Below are 23319 nucleotides of genomic sequence, written 5' to 3' on the forward strand. Positions count from 1 at the left end.
GGGGTGTAGCCCCCTCTCCGGGGGCATAGAGAATAGCGAGGCAACGCTAATGGTAGCGGCTTTATTAATAGCGAATGGGGGTCGGGGCCCTACCGCACCGCACGGGCCTGCCCTCCGCCCCCCCCGCTCCCCCCGGCCCCGCCGGTGGGTGCAGCTGCTGGGACCCCCCGGCTTGGTAAGGCCCCTCAAGCTGACGCCCACCGTGCTGTGCCCCCCCCCGCCGGGGCCCGGTGCGGCTGCTGCGGGGGGTCGGGGGGCCTGCGGGCGGGCTGGGGCAGCCCCCGGCGCTGCGGGGGGGCTCCGGGGCCGCGGCCCCGCCTCAGCTGGTCCACCAAGGCCTCCGCCTCGGCGAAGCGCGCCGAGAGCCGCCCCAGCTGCTCCTTCAGGGCGCTGAAGTCCCGGTACAGCTCGTCCAGGGCCCCCGACAGCGATCGGATCCTGTGTGGGGGGAGAAGGGTGAGGACGCGGGACCCCTGCCAGAACCTCCCAGCCCCCCTCCCCGAGGGGCATCGCCGGTCCCCGCGGCCCCCTCACCTCCCGTAGTCGGGCAGCACGGTCTGGTGGTCGAAGAGCAGCAGGTTCCTCATCTGGGAGGTGATGGCAAACTTCCAGTTATCCAGCACCAGTGTCAGGTTGGCGCAGCCCTTCACCGGCACCTTCTGGGCTGCGGGGACCGGGGGGGACAGGCTGGCCGGGGCAGGACCCCCCCAGTAGCCCAACTGCCGCAGGACCTCTGCCCCAGCACCCCTCCAGCATCACACCCAAGGGCAGCTGCCCGCTGTCAGGCAGAGGTCAGGTGGGGAAGCTCTGGCCCTGCCTGTACACGCACACTGGCCGCCCCTGCCTGGCGGGCAGGGGGTCCCCAGCGGTGGGGGCTTACCGTCCGCTCTGTCATCCCACACCACTGGCCGCGGCTTCAGCTTGGCGGCACAGCCCAGAGCCACAAGGAGCAGGAAGGGGAGAAGCCGCGACATGGCTCTGCTAGGGCAGAGCACAGTGAGAAGGGCCCTGGCTGCAGGCAGGAGGGAGCTGGGCCACCATGTCCCCAGCGTCCCCAAGACAGGGACCCCGAGGGCTGGGTGGCCATGGGGTGTCATGTTCCTGAGGCTGGGCACACGGGACCTGGTGCCACCGGAGCCCTGCCCACCTCCTACCTGTGCCGAGCTCCTGCCCGTGCAGATGCAGCAGCCACTGTCCCGGCTCTGCTGTCCCAGCTCTGGCTCCCCTGGCTCTGGCTCCCCGGGCTCTTGCTGTCCCAGCTCGGCTCCCCCAGCTCTGGCTCCGTGCGGCTCCTGCTTTTCCTTTTCAATGCGCTGGTCTGGCGCTGGGCCCGGCCGCACACAACTCCAATGCTGATTGCAAACAGACTGTCCGGCCGCAGTAGAGGCAGGAGACAGGGCACCGGGTGCCTGGTGATGGGGTGCAGCATCCCCCTGGCAGGGCGGAGTGTCCCAGCCCTGGCACGGCGCAGCCCCCGCACAGGAAGCATGGTGCTGGCTCTTTTTCAGGTGCTTTTATTTAACGTTACTTGCAGACCCTGTGCCCGGGTCAGTCCAGTCCAGGCACTGCACACTGCTGCAACCCCAAACACCAACAAACCAGGGGGGAAAAGCAAACTGCAGCCCGTGAGCCCCGCAGCAGGGCCGGGTGGCCGCTCTGCTAACACCAGTGGGATGAAGCCTATGGCAGAGCCCAGGCCGGCGCTCACCAGCAGCAGTGAGGGAGGCTGCCAGGCACAGGGATGCTGGGGGTCCCCGCCCCACTGCCTGGCTGAAGAAGACTGGGCAATGCTGTCCTGGCACAGGACGGGGCCTCACGCCTCACTCCTATGAGAGCAGGGGGCAGTGCCAGAACCAGTGCCCCAGGGGATGTAACCAAGACCTCAACCCGCAGCACCAGGGCAGGGGGTCTCCAGGATGGGGCAGCTGGTCAGAGGCCCCATGAGAGGGGGGGCTGAGCCATCCGGGGCACTACAAGCATCTGCCTGCCCCCTCCCCAGCCCCAATAGTGCCCAGCATGGGGTAGCCCCCAGCAAGGGTCTACAGGGGAGAGAGAGTAGCAAGAGCATGGCCTGACCCCTGGCTCCAGCCTGTGGACTGGCTCCCTTACCGAGACAGGACACGGCAGAAACGAGGTGGGTGCCCGAGTTACATGGCTCCCCCCAGCACTGCCTCGCTCCAAAGGAGGGGATAATCTGCTGCCTAAAGCGCCCCACATCTTCCTCAGGAGCCAAACCGCAATCTGCGGGGTGACACGGCACATGGAGGGGATGTCCCTTCCACAGCCCCTGTGGTGACTGGGCAGGTGCCCAGCCGGCAGCCACGCTGGTGCCAGCCCCAGTGCACACAGACGTGTGCTGAAGCATCTCTGCCACCAGAGAGGGAGGGAGCGTGGCTCGGTGCCATGCGCTGTGGGAGCGGTGCCAAGCTGAGAGCTGGCACATGCCCACCCCTTGCCCAGTGTCGAGGGGGGCCCCGTCTTGCTCTGGGAGCACTGCCAGCCTGGCAGAGCTGCCGTCTGGCCCAGCACAGTTAACAGGCGTCTGCTCGCTCTGCCCGGGCCATTTAGTGCGAAAGCTGTCGGTACCCCGGCACCCACGGCTGGCAGCAGCGACCTGCGTGGGCAGGGAAAGCAGAACAAAGCTGCATGCAGGGAGATGCCGAAGCTTCCCTGTCACCTCCGCTGTGCTGGGAAGCTGCTCTGGGCAGGCAAGTGGGCAGGGAGGGAGGTGGCCCAGCTGGCCCAAGCCCCCGGTGCTCACCCCGGAGCAGGCTAAGGCAGCAACTGGGGGTGGCGGGGGGACAGCCTGGCCTGGCTGGGCAAAGACTGAGGTTAAGCGTTGGTTTCCCAGGCTGGGGGCCAGTGTCAAGGTAAAGCCAGGGCGCCCGGCTCCTGCTGCGACTAGGGGCTGCCCCTGAAAGGGAGCAAAGAGTAAATGGGGGGTGGGGCTGGAGCCACCCCCTTGCCCGGCTCCACACCCCGGGGTGAGGCCTGACGGGGGGAAGCTGAAGGGAGGACAGGGAAGGGACAAGCACCACTCCTGCTGCTCGAGGGTTTGCTCTGTATTGGAGTCTGCCACCGTGCTGGTGTGGCTAGGTCCGGGGCAGGCTGCACATCTCGCAGTGGTCAGTGCCCGGCTGGTTCATGAAGGTGCAGTGCTGGCAGGCCCACATGGCTGCCGACACGGCGTGTGTTGAGCCACCCATGGCACCATACTCCTGTAGTCCTGAGATCTGGACACCGACTGTGCCTGCAAGAGAAAAGAGCCCAGTCAGAGCAGGGGGAAAGCACCGGGAACAGGCAGGGCCCCTGCCTAAACCCAGAGCAAGTTTTCTGTCCCACCCTTGGCAAAAGCCTCCCTGCTGAGATGCTGCCCTCGCCCCCAAGGCTGGCACCCTGGGGAGGCTCCCAGGGGGTGACAGATCCCAGCACCCCCCAGCTGGGCTCTGCAGCTCCCACACCGCAGCCCCGCTTGCTGCTCGGGACCAAGGAACAGCCCTCCTTCCATCCGAGCCTCCAGCAGCCTCTGCGGTGGCTTGAGATGCAGCCCCTGGCCAGCTTGGCCCAGCCTTGGCCTGAGGGAGAAGGGACTCCCCCCCCCCCCCCCCCCAGCGGGACCCCCTCCCAGAGGGACCCCCTTTCTTACTGCAGAGCTGCTCGATGGTGGCCCACTGCTCTGATTTCTTCCAGGTCTGTGCAAGCTCCTCATTCTTGGTCCTCACAGCTTCCAGCAACAAGCTGATGCTGTCCTGAAAGCCAGAAGAGGGAAATCAGCACTGGACGCTCCTCTGGCACCCACCCAGGGTGGAGCTGTGACCCGGGAAGTGCCTCTTTGTCCTCCACCAGCCACAGCAAGACACAACTGTCTGCTGCTCCTTTCTAAAAGTCCCTTTGTGTTGCCCAGTGAAGTTCACAGGCAGGGAGCAATATGCAGTTTGTCTCTTCTGCTCCCCGCAGCATTCAGACACACCCCTAAACCCCAAATGCTTCCTCTTCCTCTGCTTAGAGGAGTTTATCACCTAACCAGGCTGCAGCCATGCTACCCTGAGCGGGAAAGCATGCCAGTGCTGCGGGCTGAGCCCAACTCCTTGGGGTGCCAACCCACTGTGCCGGAGCACCCCAGTGCCAGCCACGCACACAGCCCCGGCCTGATCTCCAGCTGCCCAGGGTCAGCCCGGCTGCCCTGCGCATGCGCAGTCCTCGGCACCCTCGAAGCCTCTGGCAAACACATGGTCCCCTCTGCTGGCGTGCTGCTCACAGCGGGACGGTCCCGTGGTGCAGATGTGAGCTGAGGGACTGGGCAGCTGCCAAGCCCCCGGTGCCCGGCCAAGAGCGGCAGAACTGCGCAGCCAGGAACTTGTTGGCCTCACCAAGATTTGCAGGCTCTGATCTAGTTATCGTTACAACAGGAATTTCTGATTCTGAGATACTTTTAAAAATGTTTCCAGCTCTCAGAGCTGCAGCCAAGTTGGATCTGTCCGGACTGCAACTGTGCTCATAACCTCCACCCCCTCACTGCTCTCAGCAGTGTCTTGAGAGCGCTTGGTCTAGCTGGGGGCTTTGGTTTCACTTTTTAAATCTTCTACCACCAGCTCAGCCTGGAAGAAGGGCTGGCTCAGCTGCACAGCCTGCACCCAGCCGGGGGACATGCCTGGGAGTGGCAGGCTGGGTCGGTCAACTCCACAAATGTGACACCCCATGAGGAGCTCAAGGCCCTGGGGACAGTGACGCTGACACGACCTTTTCCTCCCCGTTACATACCCGCAGAGGCATGACCTCGTTCGTGACCAGGAAGAGAAGCAGATGGAAATCAGAAATGATGTCTAGGAAAATGGAGGAAGTATTTTGCGACAGGTACGTGGCCAAGCTGTGGAAGTCCTAGAGAGAAGGGACAATAATAAAGAGAAGTCACTTCTCCCCACATAACGACTTTATTTTCCTATTTGGATCCGCTAACAGATGCTGCAACATTCCTGTCTCTTTTGGGCATAGGTTGCATGTGCAGAGCCCTTCCCGAAGTAAGATCCCAGGTTGGCTGACCGACTTGAAGCAAACAGCTTCCAGAGAAAAGGATATTTGGGTCCACACTAGCTCTCCTAACCGAGCATCTGAACAACCCCAGCATGTACAGAACTGGTCTGAGACCCGAGAGATGCTGAGCAGTGGCCAGTCAGCTCAGCTCAAAGCCCAGTCCCTAAGGAAAAGAGGCAGATGAGGACAAAACAACCCCTTCTTCCCCATCCTGTCCTCTTTCCCTGCTCTTGAACCCAGGGCATCCTTGGCAAGGAGGATCAAAGCAGTTGTTGAGCAGCCACCCTCTCCCACTCTGCCAATGGAGCCCCAACAGGCAGAGACCCCTTTCTCATGATGACTTCTGGAGGAAGCCTTTGACATCTTTGGCACAGCTGCCTTAGAGAAACAGGCTGTTGCTGCTTTAAAGCAACTCGAGCCTTTTGTGTGCTGGCAACACCCAGCGAGTGCCTCGAGCTGTCCAGCAGCTGCCTCCGCTCAACTCTGAGGGCCTCTTCCAGTAAAAGGTCTCTGCATTTTAAACATCCATCCAGGAAGAGAAGTCAGTGCTCTTGGAGCTGGAGTAACAGACCCTAGTCCTGCTCCTGTCCACAGGGAGTAGCGGGTCCCATGTCATCACCGTGGGGCTAGAGCTGGTTCGGAGACACCAGCCCTGGCACAGAGGGGAGCCCTGGTCCCCATCACGGAGCAGGCGGCTGGCCAGCTGATCGGCATGCGGACACTGCTCTGTGCAGGAGGGTGTCTGGCAAGCGCCGGACTGAACAGCGACGAGGTGACTTCAGGGCACAACCACAGCCGTCCCTTTGCAGATACTAGTACGTGCAAGGGAGACAGCCAGGCTATCTATATTAAACACAGCTTTGTTATGAATCGCTCCTTACCTGAGTTTCTCCCAGCACATCGCGGTTCTCGATGGGGAATGGATTTTGAGAAATAGAAAAAGTGTAGACTGGATCCTTGGGGAAAGTTGTAGTAATCTGAAAATCCAAGAAAGGACGATCAGAGTGCTGACAGCAGGCGAGGCAAGTGTGATACAGGAAGCAAGGCTCCCGATAGCTGAGAGCAGCCATGGCTACACGAGAGCTCAGGCAGGAAGACAGCAAAGCAATTACAGTGGGGATCTTCTGACAGCTTTTAACATTTAAAGTGATATTCCAATCAGCACACCCCTTAGCTCCTTGGAATTGTTTCTAACGAATCTGGAGGGAGGTGTACTAAGCTCGTTTCTGGCAAGAGCACAGCATGATGCCGTGGAGAGCATCCCTCCCTGCAAAGGTCACCGGCACACCATAGCTCCCAGCACAGCTCTGCCCCGTGCCAGGCAGCTGCTGCTGGGGCTGTCACCCTGGGGGTCACCCTAACACCAAGGGGTGACAGGGGAGAGAGTGGCCCCTGTTTCTGGCCCACAGGGTAGCCAGGGGACCCTGCTGCTCTGTTCACGGCTGCAATGGGCACCAAGGAAACACCTTTGCACTTGATTGAACAGTCACCCCACACCCTGGGTGCACTCGCCCTGCCTCCCCCCTGCACCCTGTGCTAACGGGACAGGGAACGGGGTAGTACAACATTGCATCCATGTTACTGAGCTCACAAGCCAGTGTCTGGGCCAGCTTCTGACACTTAAACCAGTCCTAATTCTGGGGGCTTTAAAGCTTTGGTGTCAGTTACTGACTGCCAGGCCCTGTCGGTGAGGCCCTTTGTAAGCAGAGATGCAGAAATACCGGCCAGAACAGTATTAACCGGTATAATGTCTTTTTGTTTTGTTTTGTTTTTTTTTAAAAAAGACAAAACACCACATTGCAGAAATGCAGCTTTCTAGACTACTCCTAAACGCACGTTCCATCAACCTGTTTTCATCTTAATTACACCCCAGGTAGCCCAGAAACAGGTGCATTTACTACTTGAGTAATAAATACGCTCCAGCACTGCTGACTGGCACGGGACACCCAAGGGCCCCGCACAATGGGCCCGTTGTTCCGGACATGACATTCCTCCGTGCGAGTCAGACGTCCCAGCGTTGGCCCCAGTGCCGCTCTGATAAGCGATACACACAGCAGATAGCAAACGGGGAAGAAGGACAAGCCAGTGGAAGCCTCCAGGCTGCCAGCTTCCCCGCGCCCACGGGATGCTGCCTGTGCCAGGGGCAGCTGGACCAGACCAGTTGCTCAGGGTGGATTTAACAGTTATTGGCACCACCTCTAACTCCAGCAATATCATCTGTCATCCAAATTATTTGCTTTCCTGCCTTCCGCCCCGCTAACAGTTTCCTTTCAAGCCAAAGGGCAGAGCCGTGCCCTAGTGCCTGGCAGTGCTTGCTGACGGGCAGGCAGCAGCCCTGCTCCAGCTAAGCGACGCTGCAGCGTCAACTCCCTCTCTCAAGAAAAGGCATTTCTGTACAACCAACCTGGTCTGCTGAGTCACTAAAAGGAGATGGATTCTTAATTGCTGCTAAGAGACAGATAACTGGAGCTTTCTAATTAGCTCCCTGTGAGGTAGTGCCCGGCACACGTATTCCATGGGGCTGGCTGCTTCCCTGGCTGCGTGGCTTCGTGCCAGTTCGGAGCCGTGATAAGACACCAGGCAGTGCCTTCCTGGGAAGCAAGTGTGTTCCCTGGCACCACACTGATCCCAAGGAGCACTGCAACTACCGCAGAGTGCACCGCCTCCTGAACCTCTGTGCTAGAAATGCCTGGCAGCAGAGGGGAAAGGAGAAAGAAAGAAAATCTTGTCTTATGAATCACCTCCAACGTGAATTTTAGAGGAGGCTGAAGAACTTCACTCCGCCCTGACCATCTCCTGCTGAAAGCAAACAAGTGCAACGAATACTTACGTCTATGATTAGGTACTCAACAGGCAGTGGGCGAGCCAGCTGTGTGATCTCATTGCCAAACTTGTCTATGTCCTGAAAGAAGAAAAAGTCTTATTATTCCTCAGCATGAAAGTGGCATGAAGCCTAAGGGATCCTGCCCTGGAGATGTCCATGCAGGAGCCCATGGATCCATAGCTCTGGCAGAGCACTAAGGGTGTACAGAAGTACCCACTCGTATGTGGCTGGGTGCTGCAGAGCTGCCCAGTTCTGTACCCAGTCCCTGCAGCTCCTTGGGGCTAGAGATCTAACTGCATAAGCCAGGACCTGTTTCCTCGTGAGCCAAGGGAGTGCATGGTCACAAGCCACCTCGATCTTGTTCACCTCAGTCATCACCACTGGAGAGGTGCCTAGCATTACCCAAGAAACGTAAATGCCATTTAAGCGGCAGTACTGTCTTAAAAGGGAGGAACAGTGCCACATCTGTCTTCTTAGCAAAGGCAAACCTGACTTTCTGCAAAACCAGCCACGAGTCTCTCATCCAACTCTCGCTTGGGAATTGGAAATCCAGGCACTTCCACATACGCAGACCTGAAGAGCCAGCATATCACAATGCATAAACCTGTTTTGCTTTGCCAGACGAATTGAACATAAAGTTTAATTATGGAGAAAAACGGCCAGCATATGTTCATTAATCATAAAATGACAATTAGACGTGATTTATGTCAAACATGCCGAGTTCAAACACAGCTTCAGAAATAAATTCATGAGAACTGACACTTTTCATTAAAGATTCTGTAAGAGGGGGTTGTATTTTCTACCTAAATCATCACTTAACATGTTATAAATCATTCATGGAGCCCCATATAAATCATATGCCCATAATTTCCAATCAGGGACCTTACATTAAAGTTTACATTTACTGAGCTCTCCAAAGTCCCAGTGGCTGGAGGCAGACCCAGAGCTGCCGCACGCCAGCGGAACCATCACCCCAACACCTCGGTGGCTTTGGGGGACCTCAGTGAAAGGCCATGACCCTCACTCCTCCAGCAGGTCCCCCGTGGGGCTTTGAGCCACATTCCTGGGGCCCAGCCAGCGAGCACCATGCATCAGGATGAGCTCCCCACAGCTGACACCCTCGTATTTTCTCCTGGAGTACGCCACTCCCCTGCTATCAGCATTTCTCGGTTACGCTAGTATTTACACAGCACAAATATGCAGTGTGGCAGCCAGCACCCCGCTCTCACGCTCTGCTCACCCAGTACACCCAGACGGACATCGCCCGAGCAGGCTCCGGCACGCTGCTTCCCTCCAGGCAGCAGCCCCCCTTCCCGAGCCCCCTCCCCAAGCATCCTCAGTCCCTCAGAATGGTTCCCTTTGTAAAAAATCTACCTTCCAGTCTTTGAAGCTCCTTTTAAAAGCAATTCTGATAAGGATCTTTTCTCCTTGAACATGACAGGTTGTTGGCCCTGTGGTTATTTCAGCAACACGCCTGGTGGCTTGTGGCCTCAGATCTCTCTGGCTCTGACAGGAGCAGGAGGAGACATGGAGCCTTTTCAGGGAGATCACAGGACCTGAAAGCTAACCTGCTTCTAGATCTCGGTGATACCACAAGAGTCAGGAATCAAATCCAATCAGACTGAAGCAGCTTCCCAAACACAATCCTGCCCCTGCAAGAAAGAACCTGCAACAACTCACACATAATTAGCCCATCTGGAATTAATTTTCAAATCTAATTAAGTTCTAATATGCAGAGACATTTTTCCAGCACCTGTTCACTTTAATCTCTGCCTCTGGGGATTTCCATGTTAAATGCCTTCTTTTTAATGTCATGCTGCTGAGGCCTTCAAGACATGCACTACACTGTTACTACCAAACTGGAACCTCGTGCCCCCTGAGTTGAGGACATGTCCCAACCCTGTCCCTCCCCAGACAGAAAAGCCCCCTACCCAATGTCGGCACTCTTCTCCAACCCCCATGCACCATTTTATTAGGCAATTACATTTTAAAGGCCTTAACAAATGTCAAGCTGGGAGAATTGCTGGGAGAAAGACATCTCCATCCCGAACGCAGCAGTTGCTGGGGCCCCAGCAGCACCTCTCGGCACATTATTGCTGCAGCACCAGAGCCCAAGACCCTCAAAGCCATGAATGCCCAGCAGCAACTGCTCCACAGGGAGGCCAGGAAAGAGTTAACAAAGGCGCAAGTATTTGGCTTCTGGACAAAAAAAAAAAAAAAAAAAAAAAAAAAAAAATCAAGCAGCAAGGCCTGGAGGATCTGGACAATGAATCATCCCAAAGACAGGAGCAAACTCGAGATTGCATTAGGCGCTGCGATTAGAGCCTTTCAAACCACTGTTTGGAGGCAGAAGCTGCAAACGGATGAGGTCAAACAGGGAAAAGGATGGTGCTCCTGCGGGGAGCGTGGCTGGCTGTGTCGCACACCTCTGCGGCACTGGGGACAGCTGCAGCAGGAAAGGCTTCTGGGTGGCCTCAGCGTTTTCAGTGCAGGGTGGGAGCAGCAGCCACATGAGGAGCCCAGGCGGCTGTCAGCCAGGAGGGAGGCTGCAGCTCCGTGTCCCAGGGCTGGACGGCCGTTAGCATCCCATGCTGTTAGTCTTCCCCACGGGTTCGCTCTGCTGAAGGTACCGTAGGAGCTGAGCAGCTGTCCGTCCCTTCCGTGTGCTAACAAAGCCAACCAAACCTTGCTCTTCCCTCTGCTGATTTCCAAGAGCCTTACCAGGCAGTCCTGCCCCCTTGCACAGATGAAGCAGATGACGCAGAGAAATGAAGTGACTTTTGTAAGAGTGATAGGTCAGTGAGAGTTGAAACCCTTCTCAGGAGACTCTTCATGAGCTAATCAAGCATTCTCCTCCCCAGAGCAGCTGGGACATTTAAGGCTAAGAAGGCTTTTCCAGTCCAACATGAACCCTTGGTAGGAGGCCAGCCAAGGGAAGTCCTCTGCTGTTAGTGAAAACTCCCCGCAGCCTGGTTGTCGTGTCTCCCCAGGAAAGAGGATTTCAAAGTGAACAGGCTGGAACAATGCGTGCCACAGTGGGGACAGCCCGGCTCAGAGGTCCTGATCGGCTCTAGTAAAAGCAGCGCCCTGGCTCAGGGCTCTCCCAGGGCTGGACGGGACCACACTTAACAGATGACAAGCCAAGCCAAGCCTCTGCTGCTGTACACGCACAAAGCGCAGGACTCTGGGAGGGCAAAGGGCTCTTTCACAACACTGGTGCCATTGTAAAGGGCTTTCACCTTACACTGTCCCAGAGAAACTCTGGGGGAATACTAAGGCAGCTGTAAAATGCAATTCATTGCAAGGATGACATCTTCGTGTTTGCACTGAGCTGACAAATACCTGCGATAAGAGACAAAGCCAGCCAGTCCCAAAATCCAATTATTCAAGTGTTTCAAATGGCTGTTAAACACAGCAATCTCTTTCCCCCATTCGGTAGGAGGTTGAGATGCCCGTGAAGTTAACAGTGGAGCAGAGCACGCAGCTCTGCAGGGAGCAGCTGGGCAATGCTGCAGCACTGCAAAGTTACAGGCTCAGCAGCCTGGCAGCTGGGAGCTGGGCGCAGGCAGGCAGCAGGCAGGGGGTGCAGGCAGCCCAACAGGGGGGATCACACACAGCTGGTACACTGGGCACCACCTGCAAGCAACTTCAGTTCTGAATAATCAACCCACGGTTTGGAAGATACGTTCTCAGTGAAATCAAAATCAATACAGTTATTTTATAGAACTAGATGGACAAAGGAGACTACACGAGGGCAGAAGGCATGGAATGGAAAATGCCTCAGTGTAACGTTCAGATAGGCTCTCCCTCACCCAGCTGAGAAACCGGGTGAAGTTGCCATTGCAACATCATCGTCTTTACTCACAGAGAGCAGTTACCCCAGCCTGTGTGTCTGTGTCTTGACAACAGCGACTCCTTCATGAGTTCAGTTGCACTGAACTCACCAAGCAGCACGTGCCGGTTGTGCAACGTTCGAATTGGAAACAGCACTGCACTGTGATGCTTCACAGGCAACCCGGGAGGCCAAGGGGGATGTTGTCTTCCTTCTGGCTGATCTTACCTGGGGAGGCATCTCAGAGCAAAGTAACTTGTACTTATGGTCCCCAAAGCCCTCAACTTTCACGCTAGAACAGAACTCTTAAGCCTTCATGAGCCAGGAAAGCAACGGCCGCATGTAGAAAGTGCATACTGCCAATTCCACTGGGGTGGTTCCTCTAAGCAGCAGGGCTAGTGGCCAACATAAAGAGAATGGTAAAGAAATACAGAAATCACAAAGCTAGAGGCTCAGGAAAAACGCCTCGCCTCCTGAGGCAGGACAGTGCTGGTGCCATCAGATTTCCATGGAAGAAAAGCCCATCTATGCTAACACACCATGGAGGTGAGTCACGTTCAGGCAGCAACAGCTGCAGCCCCAGGGGACGTGGTAGCCCCTGCTCCCACTCCACAAACACAAAATATGGTGCAAGGCGTGGAACAGCAGCTTGCTGACCAAAGACAGCCATTCCGCTCTTTCCAGGTGCCTCTTCACCCGTGCAGGGAAGCCCCTGAGGCTGCAGCTCTCCCGCCTGCAGCACGGGTCCTCACTCTGCCTTGCGCCTGTAGCATGATCAATCCAGAAGCATTTTCTAACAGTCATTGCTGAAATAACAACACCTACTGCCAGTGGAGGTTCAAGGCACCTCCTCTGAACAACATGACTCAAGTACAGTTGCTGCCTTGCGCTTGATGCACACAGCGGTGCCTTTTCCTGTTTGCAAAGCCAAAGGTGAATCTGTGTTACCCTGCTGCAGACAGCTACAAGAGTTCAATAGATTTTTGCCTTGCATCTGGATGCACAGTTGTTCTATAAATACATCCATACTACACAAACGTTGGCCTTCTGGTTCTCATCCAATTAGAATAAATTTCTATAGTTCCTTTCATCCTAAAGGGCTTTTCAAATGAACGCTTGCATATTACATAGAAATGTATATATGGACATTTCTCTCTACCAGTGATAGCTTCTCAGTCCGAGACAAAATGCAGGAACTATCAAAAGTGCAGCTTTCCACCCAAAGCTAGCTGGTGGGGCAGCACAGACAGGAACCCCTCCCAGTGAGGACTGGGGACAAAGCTGCTCAGCTCCTGCATTTTCAGCAAAGGGGGAGCAGGGGATGGGACCACGAAGCAGCTGCCCTCTGCCACCAGGCCAAGCACTGGACTCCTGCTCCTTGTACTGTATTTAACCACCGCTTTGACACCATTGTTGTCACCAACCCAGTAACTATGAGGTAGTGTCTCTGACCTCAAGCCTTGCACATTTAATGAGACCCCAAAGGTTTTCAAAGCCAGGAGTGACTAAGCTTTCCATTGATTTAAGAACATTCCAAAAACATTAAGAGATCCTACAGCCAAACACGTTTAAGGCTGAAGGACAATTACACCCGCCAGAGCAGTCCTCAAGCCTTCCTTGAGCACATCATGAAAAAGGCAATTACGGATAGAAGTTATAAAACATATGAAATAAGCTGCAGCCCGACCCAGTGAATCAGTGGTTCATGGAAATTTCCACAGAAGGCTGGAGCCATCAGTTAGCATTTTGTTTATCTCCCTGCTTCAGATTACGAAGGGGAGCAAAGACCTTATGGGAACACCCACCAGCTTCCTGCTACTCCGAACACCCAGGGTGGCCCACATGTGGGACACAGACCTACGGGACCTCCTGCAAGGCTGCACCCTGACTGTGGCACAGCACGGGCTCCTCCAGAGCAGGGCCGCAGCACGCCAGGAGATGATCTCATCTTCACATCCAGGGCCAAGCCTTGCACAATCCAGCTCTGCTGTATCTAAATCGGACCTGGCTTATCAGCTCCTAAGAGCAAGCTGTCTGTGTGCTAAGCAAAGAGGCACAGATTCCATCCACCTTTCCTCTCAAGCACTGAATTTAGCCCAGTGGTGTTCCTCACGCTCAGATGGTGTCAAGAGAGGCCAGCAGTTCAGCGTTAAGGGCTGGAGGAGGAAGATGGAGCCTCACAGGCCAATTCACCAGGCGAGCACCTCCCGATCGCAGGTTCAGAGCATTTTGACCAGCTCCATTTCTGTCGCTGGTGCACAAGACGCTCATTTTAGCTATCTTGAATGAAGGTAGCTTTGCTTATCCTATGCTCCTTAATGGACACAGCTTTAATACAGGCAGCAGGAATGCTGCAGGCTGAGCGGGCTGTGAATATCAGACACAGACAAGAATGAGATAACTAACTTAGGTGATGGATAGCTAATTAGTTGGCAAGCAGTGCCATTAATTAATTCCTCTGTCCTTGCTCATGGGGCACCAACATACTCACATGTGAGAAGCGGCACTACTAGCCTCCGCAGAGGTCCCATCCCCAAATTACTAACTCGGCCCTGCAGAGAACAGGGGGGATGAAGATCTCCAGAAACAAGCGTCAAGGGAATAATGACAGTCCATTCATCACTAACAGGCTGTACCGAAAACTGCAACAGCAGTGCTCTTGCACAACACTTCAAGTAACAGTATTTTGGATCTGCTCTGGATGCATGCATCCTGCAGTGCTCCTCAGAACCATTTTTGGAGCTCGCTGTCTGACCTGAGAACTGGACCAGGGCACAGGCAGCAAACCCCAGTACTGCAGAGGAAAGCTGGGGGCACACTCCGGTCCCACCCTTGCTCTGAAAACCCTCGCACCTTCCTTTTGTTGTAGAGAAGCATGAACAAGGCTCTGTCTTCTCTTGCTGCATGAACTATGCTATCTTCTGCTGCATCTGCTGCCCAGTTGGTGCCTGTAAGCCTGTCATACACGAGCAAATCCTTGGCGCCGCGTAAGGAACCCACTGTTTTCACCACACCATTTGTGCTAGCACACATCACATGGCTGTGCAGCGGAGGAAGCTGAACTCGGCTGGGGATTAAAATCAACAGAGAAGCATAGCAAATACTGCCAACAAATACGGAAGAGGAGGTGAATTTAGAGCACTTGCTATGGGCTTTCAGTGGATCACTGCAGACCTCATTTAGAAGCTGGATAGCCAATGGCTACTGCTGCACTGGAAACCACGGCAGCACGTTTATGAGGCGGAAACGGAGCTTATGCAATTACTTTGCAGACATGTGGTGAACGGTTACTACTGAAAATAGTTCAGAGCTCAAAGACATCCTTTCCTGAGCTGGCCGTACCGATTTCCAGACACACGGCAGAGCTGGTTTTGCAGCTCCCCCCTGACGCCAGGCACACAGCCCTTACCTTATAGAACACATCAGGCACATACTGCTCACTGCTGGACTCCTTGGCATAGCCCAGCTCCGGTGCGTCTCGGCAGGGCAGCAAACACTCATCTCGAACCAGTGCCATGCACTGATTCGAGACCTGGTACCCCTCAAAGTGGACCTGGTTGTCGGGACCACCTGGAAGAGAAGAGGCTGGTTAAAAAATCCCATACACGAGCGATTCGCCCAGTGTAACTCAAGAGGGGCACGACCCATAAAAGCAACATTAAACACAGCAGTCTTGCTAACAGTGAAGAATGGCGAGATGAAACTGCTGGTGCTGCTGCATGGGAAGTACTTCTAGGCAAGAATCTACCTCTAAGCTCTACATTTATTTAGTTAGTAACACGCATTTTCATGGCTAGTCTAACAGGACAGAGCCCTGGGGTGACAGCGAGAGTGCTTTGCCAGGAGCTTAAAGGGGGCGAAGCTGCCCTTTCAGAAGGCTCCTGATAGCATCACCCTCCCACTACCCTGCGGGTATCTTCTCTCTTTCAAAACAAAAACCAGACGTGCAGCTCCTGTGACCCTGTTTCATTTCCCAGGAACCATGAGCTGTAGATTCAGGGTTGGTCACCTAGTAATGTCAGACATAAGAAGAAAAAGTGTAATGGATGGCTTGGTGGAAATCTGACATGGAAAGTGGAAATTAAGATCCTGGCTCACTGATAGATCACATGCTTGGCGCTTTAATTTGGATAATGTAAGCAACATCAGGTCATATGTCATTAGAATACAACTGGAAAGAGAAGATACAGACAGATGGTAGGAAAACATTACTACTTCCAAACTAGGAATTCAGGAGGGGATAGGAATTAATCCATGTAGAGGATTTAAAGGCAAAGTTGATGCAAACTATCCAAAGACATTTATACAACACAAAAGGAAGGAATCAAGTGTTTAAATAGAAACCTGATGGGCTGATTTAACAGAAAAGAATGAAATTATCTGGAGCAGAAAAGAGGAAATATTAGTTTTCTACCCTTTGATCTCTACCCTCAATCACTCATTGCTCCAGAACAAACACTCCTAGAAATTAAACATAGACCAAGACACCGGGAAGGCCTGAACAAAGGCAGCCATCATTTTCTCAGTAAAACACTTTGTTAAAAAAAAACAACCACCAGAAACAAATAATAATTAAAAAATAAAATAAAAAGAGTGAGCAAGATACATATTTATCTTTAATGAAAAGGTGGATGCGTTTAGCAGTCTGGAATGTGCAGGCAGCTGTCTGATTGCATGGGCCTGTTAACCAAAAGAGAGCGCTTTCATTGAAAAAGGCTCCGGCAACACTTACAAAACCTGGGCTCAGAGGCAGCAATGTAATATCACACTTTCAGTTTTTGCATTGGATGCTATTTAGAAGTCATGTGCTTTTTTCATTGTGTTAAATAGACCCAGAACCCAGCATATCTGCTCCAGGGAAATTTTAAATGAATACATGTGTCATCCCATGGAGAACAGCAGACTGAACTTCTAACGCTACAACTCTCCCCGCACATGCCAACGTCTCCCCTCACAGCCCGGGCAGCACAGAGTGTTCCGCAGTGCCTCTGGAGACTTGCTGTGAAAATGGCTAAAATCAGAGGTGACAAAGCAAAGCATTTTGCAGGCTTCTCTGTTTTATTCAGGCAAACAAAAAATGTTTCCATGCATGGAAGAGCACAGCATCCTACGTAAGGGTTTCCCTGACAGCAACACAAGGGAGATAAAGGTCCCTCCTTTACACTGAACCAGCCAGAGGAACTTTCAGGATCCGCATTGCTGTGGCTCTGCACTGCCGCTGTCAGGCAACAGAACTTGGAGCTTAAAGATTCAGAACAGAAAAGCAAGCAGCAGTTATTCCCCTGGCTGCAGGCAAAAAATGCTTTCTGGATCAGAGAGGTGGATGCTCCAGGTCTGAGCCTCAATTATGTTTCCTGCAGGGGACAGGATAAATAATTGTAGAGAAGATAGCATAAAGAATGAAAAAGTGTTTTACTTGATGGAGCAAGAAAAAAAGCCTTGTTAAACAGGACAGATGGGGACCAGAATGTCTGACTTCTTCTGGCAGGGCCACATATTCTTCTTCTATTAACAAGAGATAATTCACGTGTAACCCTGAGAGCCGGGGCAAGCAGAGGCCAGTTTATACCTGTAGCCACAACTGTGACAAACTTGGATCCAAAATGACCATCTGGAGAAAGGCGACAGATGTTGGGCTGTTGGTTCTGAAAGTTTCCAGCTGTGATGCACTCTTCTGCACTTAGATAATAAGTGTCCTGAGGGAAGAGCAGAAATGTCAATAAAAAGGACAATGAGATGTGGCCTAGACCTATTTCCCTGGTCTGCAGCCAAAGAAAACTACCAATACCCTAGTAAAACATGCTTTCGTAGCAAGCTGCTGCAGAGACTGGGAAAAGAATGAGACATGTCAGCTCCCCAGCCCTGAGCCTGGCCCTCGCCAGAAGGATAGTCCCACTTCTAGTTCCACCCACCTTTACGTGTGTGTGTGTGTGTGTGTGTGTGTGTGTGTGTGTGTTAACAGGGTTTCATTTTCCAACTAGGGATATCACTGATTTTAGAATTACAGGAAGCTGAGCAGGTCAAAGTTTGAGCCACGTATGTCTCAGAAAGCCCAGCCCACAGGAAAACCCTCTGAGTCAACTTTTGCTCACTGACTTTGCACCTCACACCACCCCATTCCCTCCACTCTACTAAATTTTCTTAAACCACGAGCACCATTTTCTTAAAGCAGAACGGGTGAAGGACTGCAGGCAGCTTTGCATACTACCTAAACAGCTTCAAACCCTTAATACTGCTCTTCAAGCTCCAGCTCCTTTTCCTTCAGAAGCTTTTGAAAAACCCCATTTCACAAGAATTCCAGTTCCAGTGTCACCTCCAGCCCTGTGCTGCCCTGGCTCAGTACTCTGCCTGACACAGCCGGTGTTTATGTGATTACACAAACCCTCAGCACCAGCAGCTGTAGTTAGCTGCACGCTTGAATCTCACCTTGTTCCTGCTGTATCGAACAGTCCCTTTCCGTGTGTCTTCAGAGACCAGATCAGTAAATATCCAGCCAACCTATGAAGAAGTGTTATGAAGAAAGCTGCTTTAAGTAAAAAAAAAAAACAACAAACAACCACAAAAAAAAAAACCAAACCCAAACCAGAAGAGAGCTTATACATTTTCTCCTAGCAGGACAAGATGTTCTTGGCTCCTTGCACGGCCTTGCTGTATGCTGCCTGAAGGAAATGGCTCTCCCAGCTGTGCTGGGCTCATTTGAATCCGATTTCCAGGAGCAGCATGCCAGCTGGCCGGCCGGGGGCACCTGCAGCTTTATGTTTCACTATGGAATATTTTTTCATGGAAAGATCTGGAGGCTGCAAGAGGCCTCTCAGCCGCTACCTCCTCCCACCAACAGCAAAAAGCATTTCCTATTGAGCATTCAGAGCAAAGCAGCATCGGGAACGCCAGCAGATGACAAAGCAGCTCACATGATCTCATTTTGAAGCCCGCAGTCACTAGTTAAGATAAAGCTCATATGTTCCCACTGGAGTATGATTCATTCCAAATCGGTCTGCTCCGATCCAAAAACCTACATTCCTGCTTTCTGCATTGTTTGCACATAGGAGTATAGCTGTGTACACACACACACACCACTGTGTGAACCCTTCTACACACATGTGCTGAAACCAGCTCTGATCAGCCCCTCGTGACCGGCTCCTGCAGCGTTAACCCTTCAGAGGAAGAACCGCTGATTCAGATTCCTAGCAGAGCCCAGACAGACAAAAATCTGCAACCAGCAGTAAGTTACGTGTTAAGTCATATTGATTAAAAATATCTGATGTGAGAAGCAGAGGAAAAGCATGGAAATAAATAACACACACAGAAGCTTTGCCTCAGACACTGGCAAAAGGCTAAAGATCTTATCTTCAGAGAACAAAAGGCCTCACCACAGATGTTTATAGTCTACTGTACGGAGTTTTCTGATTTGCGTTTTCTTTAGCAAGTCAAATCTTGTTTGTGTACATCTCATTCCTGGCATCCACACAATACCAAAAGATTTCCCAAACCAGAAAATATCAGTACAGGTTTGAGAGATGTCAGCAGACCCGTGGATCCCAATACCCGTGTGTCCCGATCGGATGACTGGTAGGCTGTGGGCGTGACGGGGACAGAGGACTGAGGCTCAGCTGCTGGGGGACCTGCACCTCTAAACCAACACACTGATTAACTCGCTGCAGCCTGCCTCAGTGACATCAATAGACAAGACCCCACAGAGGAGAATAAAAAATGAGCAGGAGCCTCTGCTCCTGGAAGTGGAGCACAGATTCTGTCAAAAGGAAGAACAAACTCGGAAGGCAACTCCAGCTACATCTGTGCCAAATTAGCACTCACCGGGGAGATGCTACCAGGAACGGCTCCTGTCGGAGGAGAAATAAAGGGAAAATCATGTTTCTGCTTCTTTGCTACTCCCTTTGATGTCACTCATGACAGAGGACTGCTGACTTCAGCTGCACAGCCCTGCTAGATGCTTGTGCTCAGGAAAACGCTCTCATTTTGTTTTTCATACCTGAAAGCATAAGAGCTACCAACACTTCAGCTAGATCTCAGGTATGCCCAAACGGTCTTGGATAACCCCATGGAGCTGAAGAGAACAGCCAATGATTTTCTTCATCACCATACAAAGACTCATGAGACCTGACAACATCCTAACCTTTCTCAGCCCCAGCTTTGCAGCGATCTCATCCACAACCTCAGCTTTTGGGTCTTCCAGGATCTCCAGGCTGTTCTGTGTACCAATCTGCAGCAAAGAAAAACTTACTAGTAAGACAGAACAGGAAAAAACAGAGCACACTTAGCCACTGTCAGGAGTGAGGCAGAGGTCTAGGTTTCCACTTCAGCATTACCCCTGGCCAGTTTCACCCCAGAGACCTCCTCCACCCACAGACCCAACCTGTCAGAGCTCTTCAGCTAAGTTTGCGAACTACGGCAGGGTTTATGAATGAAAGACTCAGCATTTACAAACAGGCCATTGCTGTTTCTGAGCACTTTGGAAAAGGGCAGAGATTATATAATTTTTTCAAAGCTCTGTGTTCAACCTGCCAGTTTTGTACCGCTGTTTCACTTGTTTGAATCTCCGAGCAGCTGAGAGGCAGAAATCCAGTGAATCCAAGAGCCCACGCCCAGGCCTTCCACCGTGCTCTGGAAAACACGACTCCATCTGGGTGGCGTTTCAGAGGCAAGCTTTCTTGTGTGGGGAAATGCCGTGTCAAGCACAGCAGAGACTGCTTGCCAGGAGAGCAAAAGCCTCCTCTGCTTTTACTGTGCACAACTAGAAGCGTATCAACTTCCAAAGCAGGGGCTTAACAGCGATACCAAAACAATAGAGGGCATGGCTCTGACTTATGAAAGGCTCACAGTTCTGCTCTCTCACACACATACACACTCCCAAAGATTCATTTTTTCTTTTTCCACTGACAAATCTGTTGCATTTAACTCTAGAAACCCAGCAGAAATCGTACAGAGGAAGAAAACATACGACCTGCCATGGTATGTTTATATACATAGCGTCTGCACTTAGAAAAGTGACTGATCAGTGGCAAAGAAGCCAGCAAGCAAACTGAGCTTCAAGCTGAGCCTTGTGCTGTGGGCAGAGTGGCTTTTCGCATTTGCCATCTCCATTTTCAGCTCTCCGACACCGAACGCGGCTCTTGGGTTGCCCCGGAGGCCGGGCTCGGTGGGACCCACTTGGCGGCCGCCTCCCGGGAGGGCTCGGCCGCGCTGAGCGCCGTGCGGTGCCGTGCACCATCTAGCGGGGGCTCCAGCCGCGCCGAGCACCAAATTCACCCTCGGCTTCTTGATCAACGTAGCAGACTTCGTATTTGTCTCATTAAGCGGCTTAAATTTTCCCAGACAGTGGATAAGAAATAGAAGCCAGGACTGCAACTTTTTTTCCTAGTACAGAATTTGTTTTCAAGCTGTTCTGTACCACAGCCTTGGAAATCCAGTAATCAAGGAAACATGAAAAGTGAAATCCACTGTTATGAAGTCACTCTCGCTTTAAATCACCTGATGTAATGTAACGTACAGGTAATGTAATGTTGCACTGATGTAAAAGAAAGTGTAAAGATAACAAAAAGCATATCTGGGGTCTTAAAATTCTTTCAGTGGCAATAACTGACAGGGACATTACAGACATAAATCACATCATCTTTTTCACAGGATCATTTTCCTGACAGAGCTGCAGTCAGAAATACTGCATGAGGTTTCCCAAACAAAAATTCATTTCCATGTTCCCCGGTTATGAGTCGACACTGACACCACGGCACCCAGCTTTTACCTGTGGGGGTTCATAGATGGCAGCAACCTCTGCCCGGATCCCCAGAGGGATGTCTTTGTGCTCTGTGTACCGGCCATATAGGTACCCAAGATGCTGGTTTCCCGTCTTCCGCCAGAAGTCTAGGAAGCGATCTGCAATTGTGTGGTTCTCAAACATGATGTTGTCAACATGCCTGTATTTCTGTTTGACAAAGTTAAGCGTCAGGCCATCCTCGACTACGTCCGTTCACTTTGCCTATCGCCAATACCTTCCCAGCTGCCTAGGACACACACCGCCACTTTACAGCTGAACCCTGCCAAAGCAGGGGCAGGGAAGGCTAGCTGGCTCCCTCCCTCTCCCCCTGCTGCAGCTTCTCCCTTCAGTAGCTGCTGCCCAGCAAGGAGAACCCACCATGGGCTGGAGCGTGCGGAAGCACTGAGCACCCCCAGCACCCCATTAGCTTGGCTTCTTTACTAGGGCACTTACCCCAAAAACCTTTGCAACTAAAAAAGACACTGAAATTTAAGAGGAAATTAGAAGAAACAGTGGGTGGCCTTTTGGATCCAGTGAGGAAAAAGAGCAGAGATTCAGCATTAGTGGTGCCAGCTCAGATGTCCTCCACATTACAAGGAAACTGCTGAACCAGATACATTTTGGAAGTCCTTTTCTGCAAGAACTGAAGACCTTAACAGCCATTTCCCTGACAGCTGCCAATACGCAAAGGCTTCCTGCTCCAAGTTGGCTGTTCTTGAAGTCATCTCTCCAAAAATAAAAGTCAAGTCAAGTCCCTTCTCAGCTTTAAGCACAAGGGCTCCTGCGAGCTCCATCTCACCTGTCTATTGAGAGTGATGGCACTTGGCTGACACTTTGTGCAAATGCCTTCCGGCCAAGGAGGGTGCCCTTCACAGCCCGATTTGATCTTACAGCTGATGTTTTCCAGGGCAACAAATTTCCCTCTGCAAGAAGGAAGAGAGAAGGCTGTTGTTACCACAGTAAATGCTTTTGGGTCTCAAGAAAAACAACCCAGTGCCCAGAAATATCATAGAGGAAGCAGGGCAGAGGGGACATGGTGGCACGGATACTTTGCCTCTTCAGAGGATCTCCAAGTGCCCTGCAAACGCTGGGGGATGCTCCACTCCTGTGGTCTCCAAGTAACCTCCACTGCCCACTTAGCAAGGGAGGTGAAGAGGCCAACATGTGGTCCCTGACTTAGCTCCAAAGCAGATATTCGAGCAAGAGCAAAGACAGAACTCGGGAGACCCTGCTTAAATAATTTATGCAGCACGTGGGAAGCAAGAGATTATACTACTAGGGCAAACTGGAGCTCCCTTCATGTGCACAAAGCTTCCTGCAAAGGGAAGTTCCCTTCAAATGGAAGTATTATGGACTTGAGCCGCATCTCACAAAAGCATTTAAAAAATCCCAACGGCATTTAGGAATAGGAGGGAGAAGGTCACACCTCTGCATAACGTATCTAAAGGAGCTGCATTTCAGAACACAGTGGGTTCCCTGACATCACTGAAAGGGACTTTAGATCCTTCACTGAACACGTGCACCACAGCAAGGCACAGAGAAATAAATACTCCTTTCAGTGCTTCCTATCTGCTTGGCATTTATCTGGCTGGCGCCACCACAGCACCCTCCGCCCCATCACAGGGCAGGATGCCTTATTTTCCAGTTTGCAGGCGGTGAACTACAGCACCATAACAAGAAGGGATTGCACTAAGAACACACGGAGTGTGGGACAGAGCAGGATCAGGCCCTGAGGAATGTTAGCCTCATCTTTCTGTTCTATTCATGTTTGTAGGTGAGAAAAGCCGTTGGTCAAGAAAAGCTCCCCAGCTCCACCACAGTGTCAGTGCCTCTCCACAAGGTTTGAGACGCAGGCCTGGA

The 23319-nt window shown here is 52.5% G+C and overlaps 2 protein-coding genes across 5 annotated transcripts in view; both read right to left on the reverse strand.

Annotated features, from left to right (window-relative positions):
- Positions 1 to 47: 47 nt before the first annotated feature.
- LOC119155455 lies at positions 48 to 1517 on the reverse strand. Of its 2 annotated transcripts, none has more exons than XM_037404180.1 (4): positions 1155 to 1517; positions 881 to 978; positions 535 to 664; positions 48 to 438 (listed from the first exon to the last, which is right to left on the reverse strand). In XM_037404180.1, exons 1-4 carry the CDS (start codon positions 1487 to 1489, stop codon positions 186 to 188), a joined length of 816 nt encoding a protein of 271 aa, XP_037260077.1. In that variant the 5' UTR covers positions 1490 to 1517; the 3' UTR covers positions 48 to 185. The 2 variants fall into 2 exon arrangements, with proteins under 2 accessions (XP_037260077.1, XP_037260067.1); XM_037404170.1 differs by having other exon boundaries at positions 881 to 981.
- Positions 1518 to 3041: 1524 nt separating this feature from the next.
- The window catches only part of NPLOC4 (NPL4 homolog, ubiquitin recognition factor), a 29267-nt gene continuing 8989 nt past the window's right edge, over positions 3042 to 23319 (reverse strand). For 2 of the 3 annotated variants that reach the window (XM_037404149.1, XM_037404140.1), the window contains exons 7-17: positions 22259 to 22382; positions 21448 to 21627; positions 19822 to 19908; positions 18114 to 18185; positions 17257 to 17383; positions 15097 to 15257; positions 7862 to 7933; positions 5913 to 6008; positions 4762 to 4878; positions 3647 to 3749; positions 3042 to 3250 (exon numbers count right to left, since the gene is read on the reverse strand). In XM_037404149.1, the coding sequence (XP_037260046.1) occupies positions 3093 to 3250; positions 3647 to 3749; positions 4762 to 4878; positions 5913 to 6008; positions 7862 to 7933; positions 15097 to 15257; positions 17257 to 17383; positions 18114 to 18185; positions 19822 to 19908; positions 21448 to 21627; positions 22259 to 22382 (1297 nt within the window). In that variant the 3' untranslated portion in view covers positions 3042 to 3092. The remainder of the gene's footprint in view (positions 3251 to 3646; positions 3750 to 4761; positions 4879 to 5912; positions 6009 to 7861; positions 7934 to 15096; positions 15258 to 17256; positions 17384 to 18113; positions 18186 to 19821; positions 19909 to 21447; positions 21628 to 22258; positions 22383 to 23319) is intronic. The other variant, XM_037404158.1, reaches the window with a different exon arrangement.

The sequence above is a fragment of the Falco rusticolus genome, chromosome 1, assembly GCF_015220075.1.
Source record: "Falco rusticolus isolate bFalRus1 chromosome 1, bFalRus1.pri, whole genome shotgun sequence".
NCBI lineage: Eukaryota > Metazoa > Chordata > Aves > Falconiformes > Falconidae > Falco > Falco rusticolus.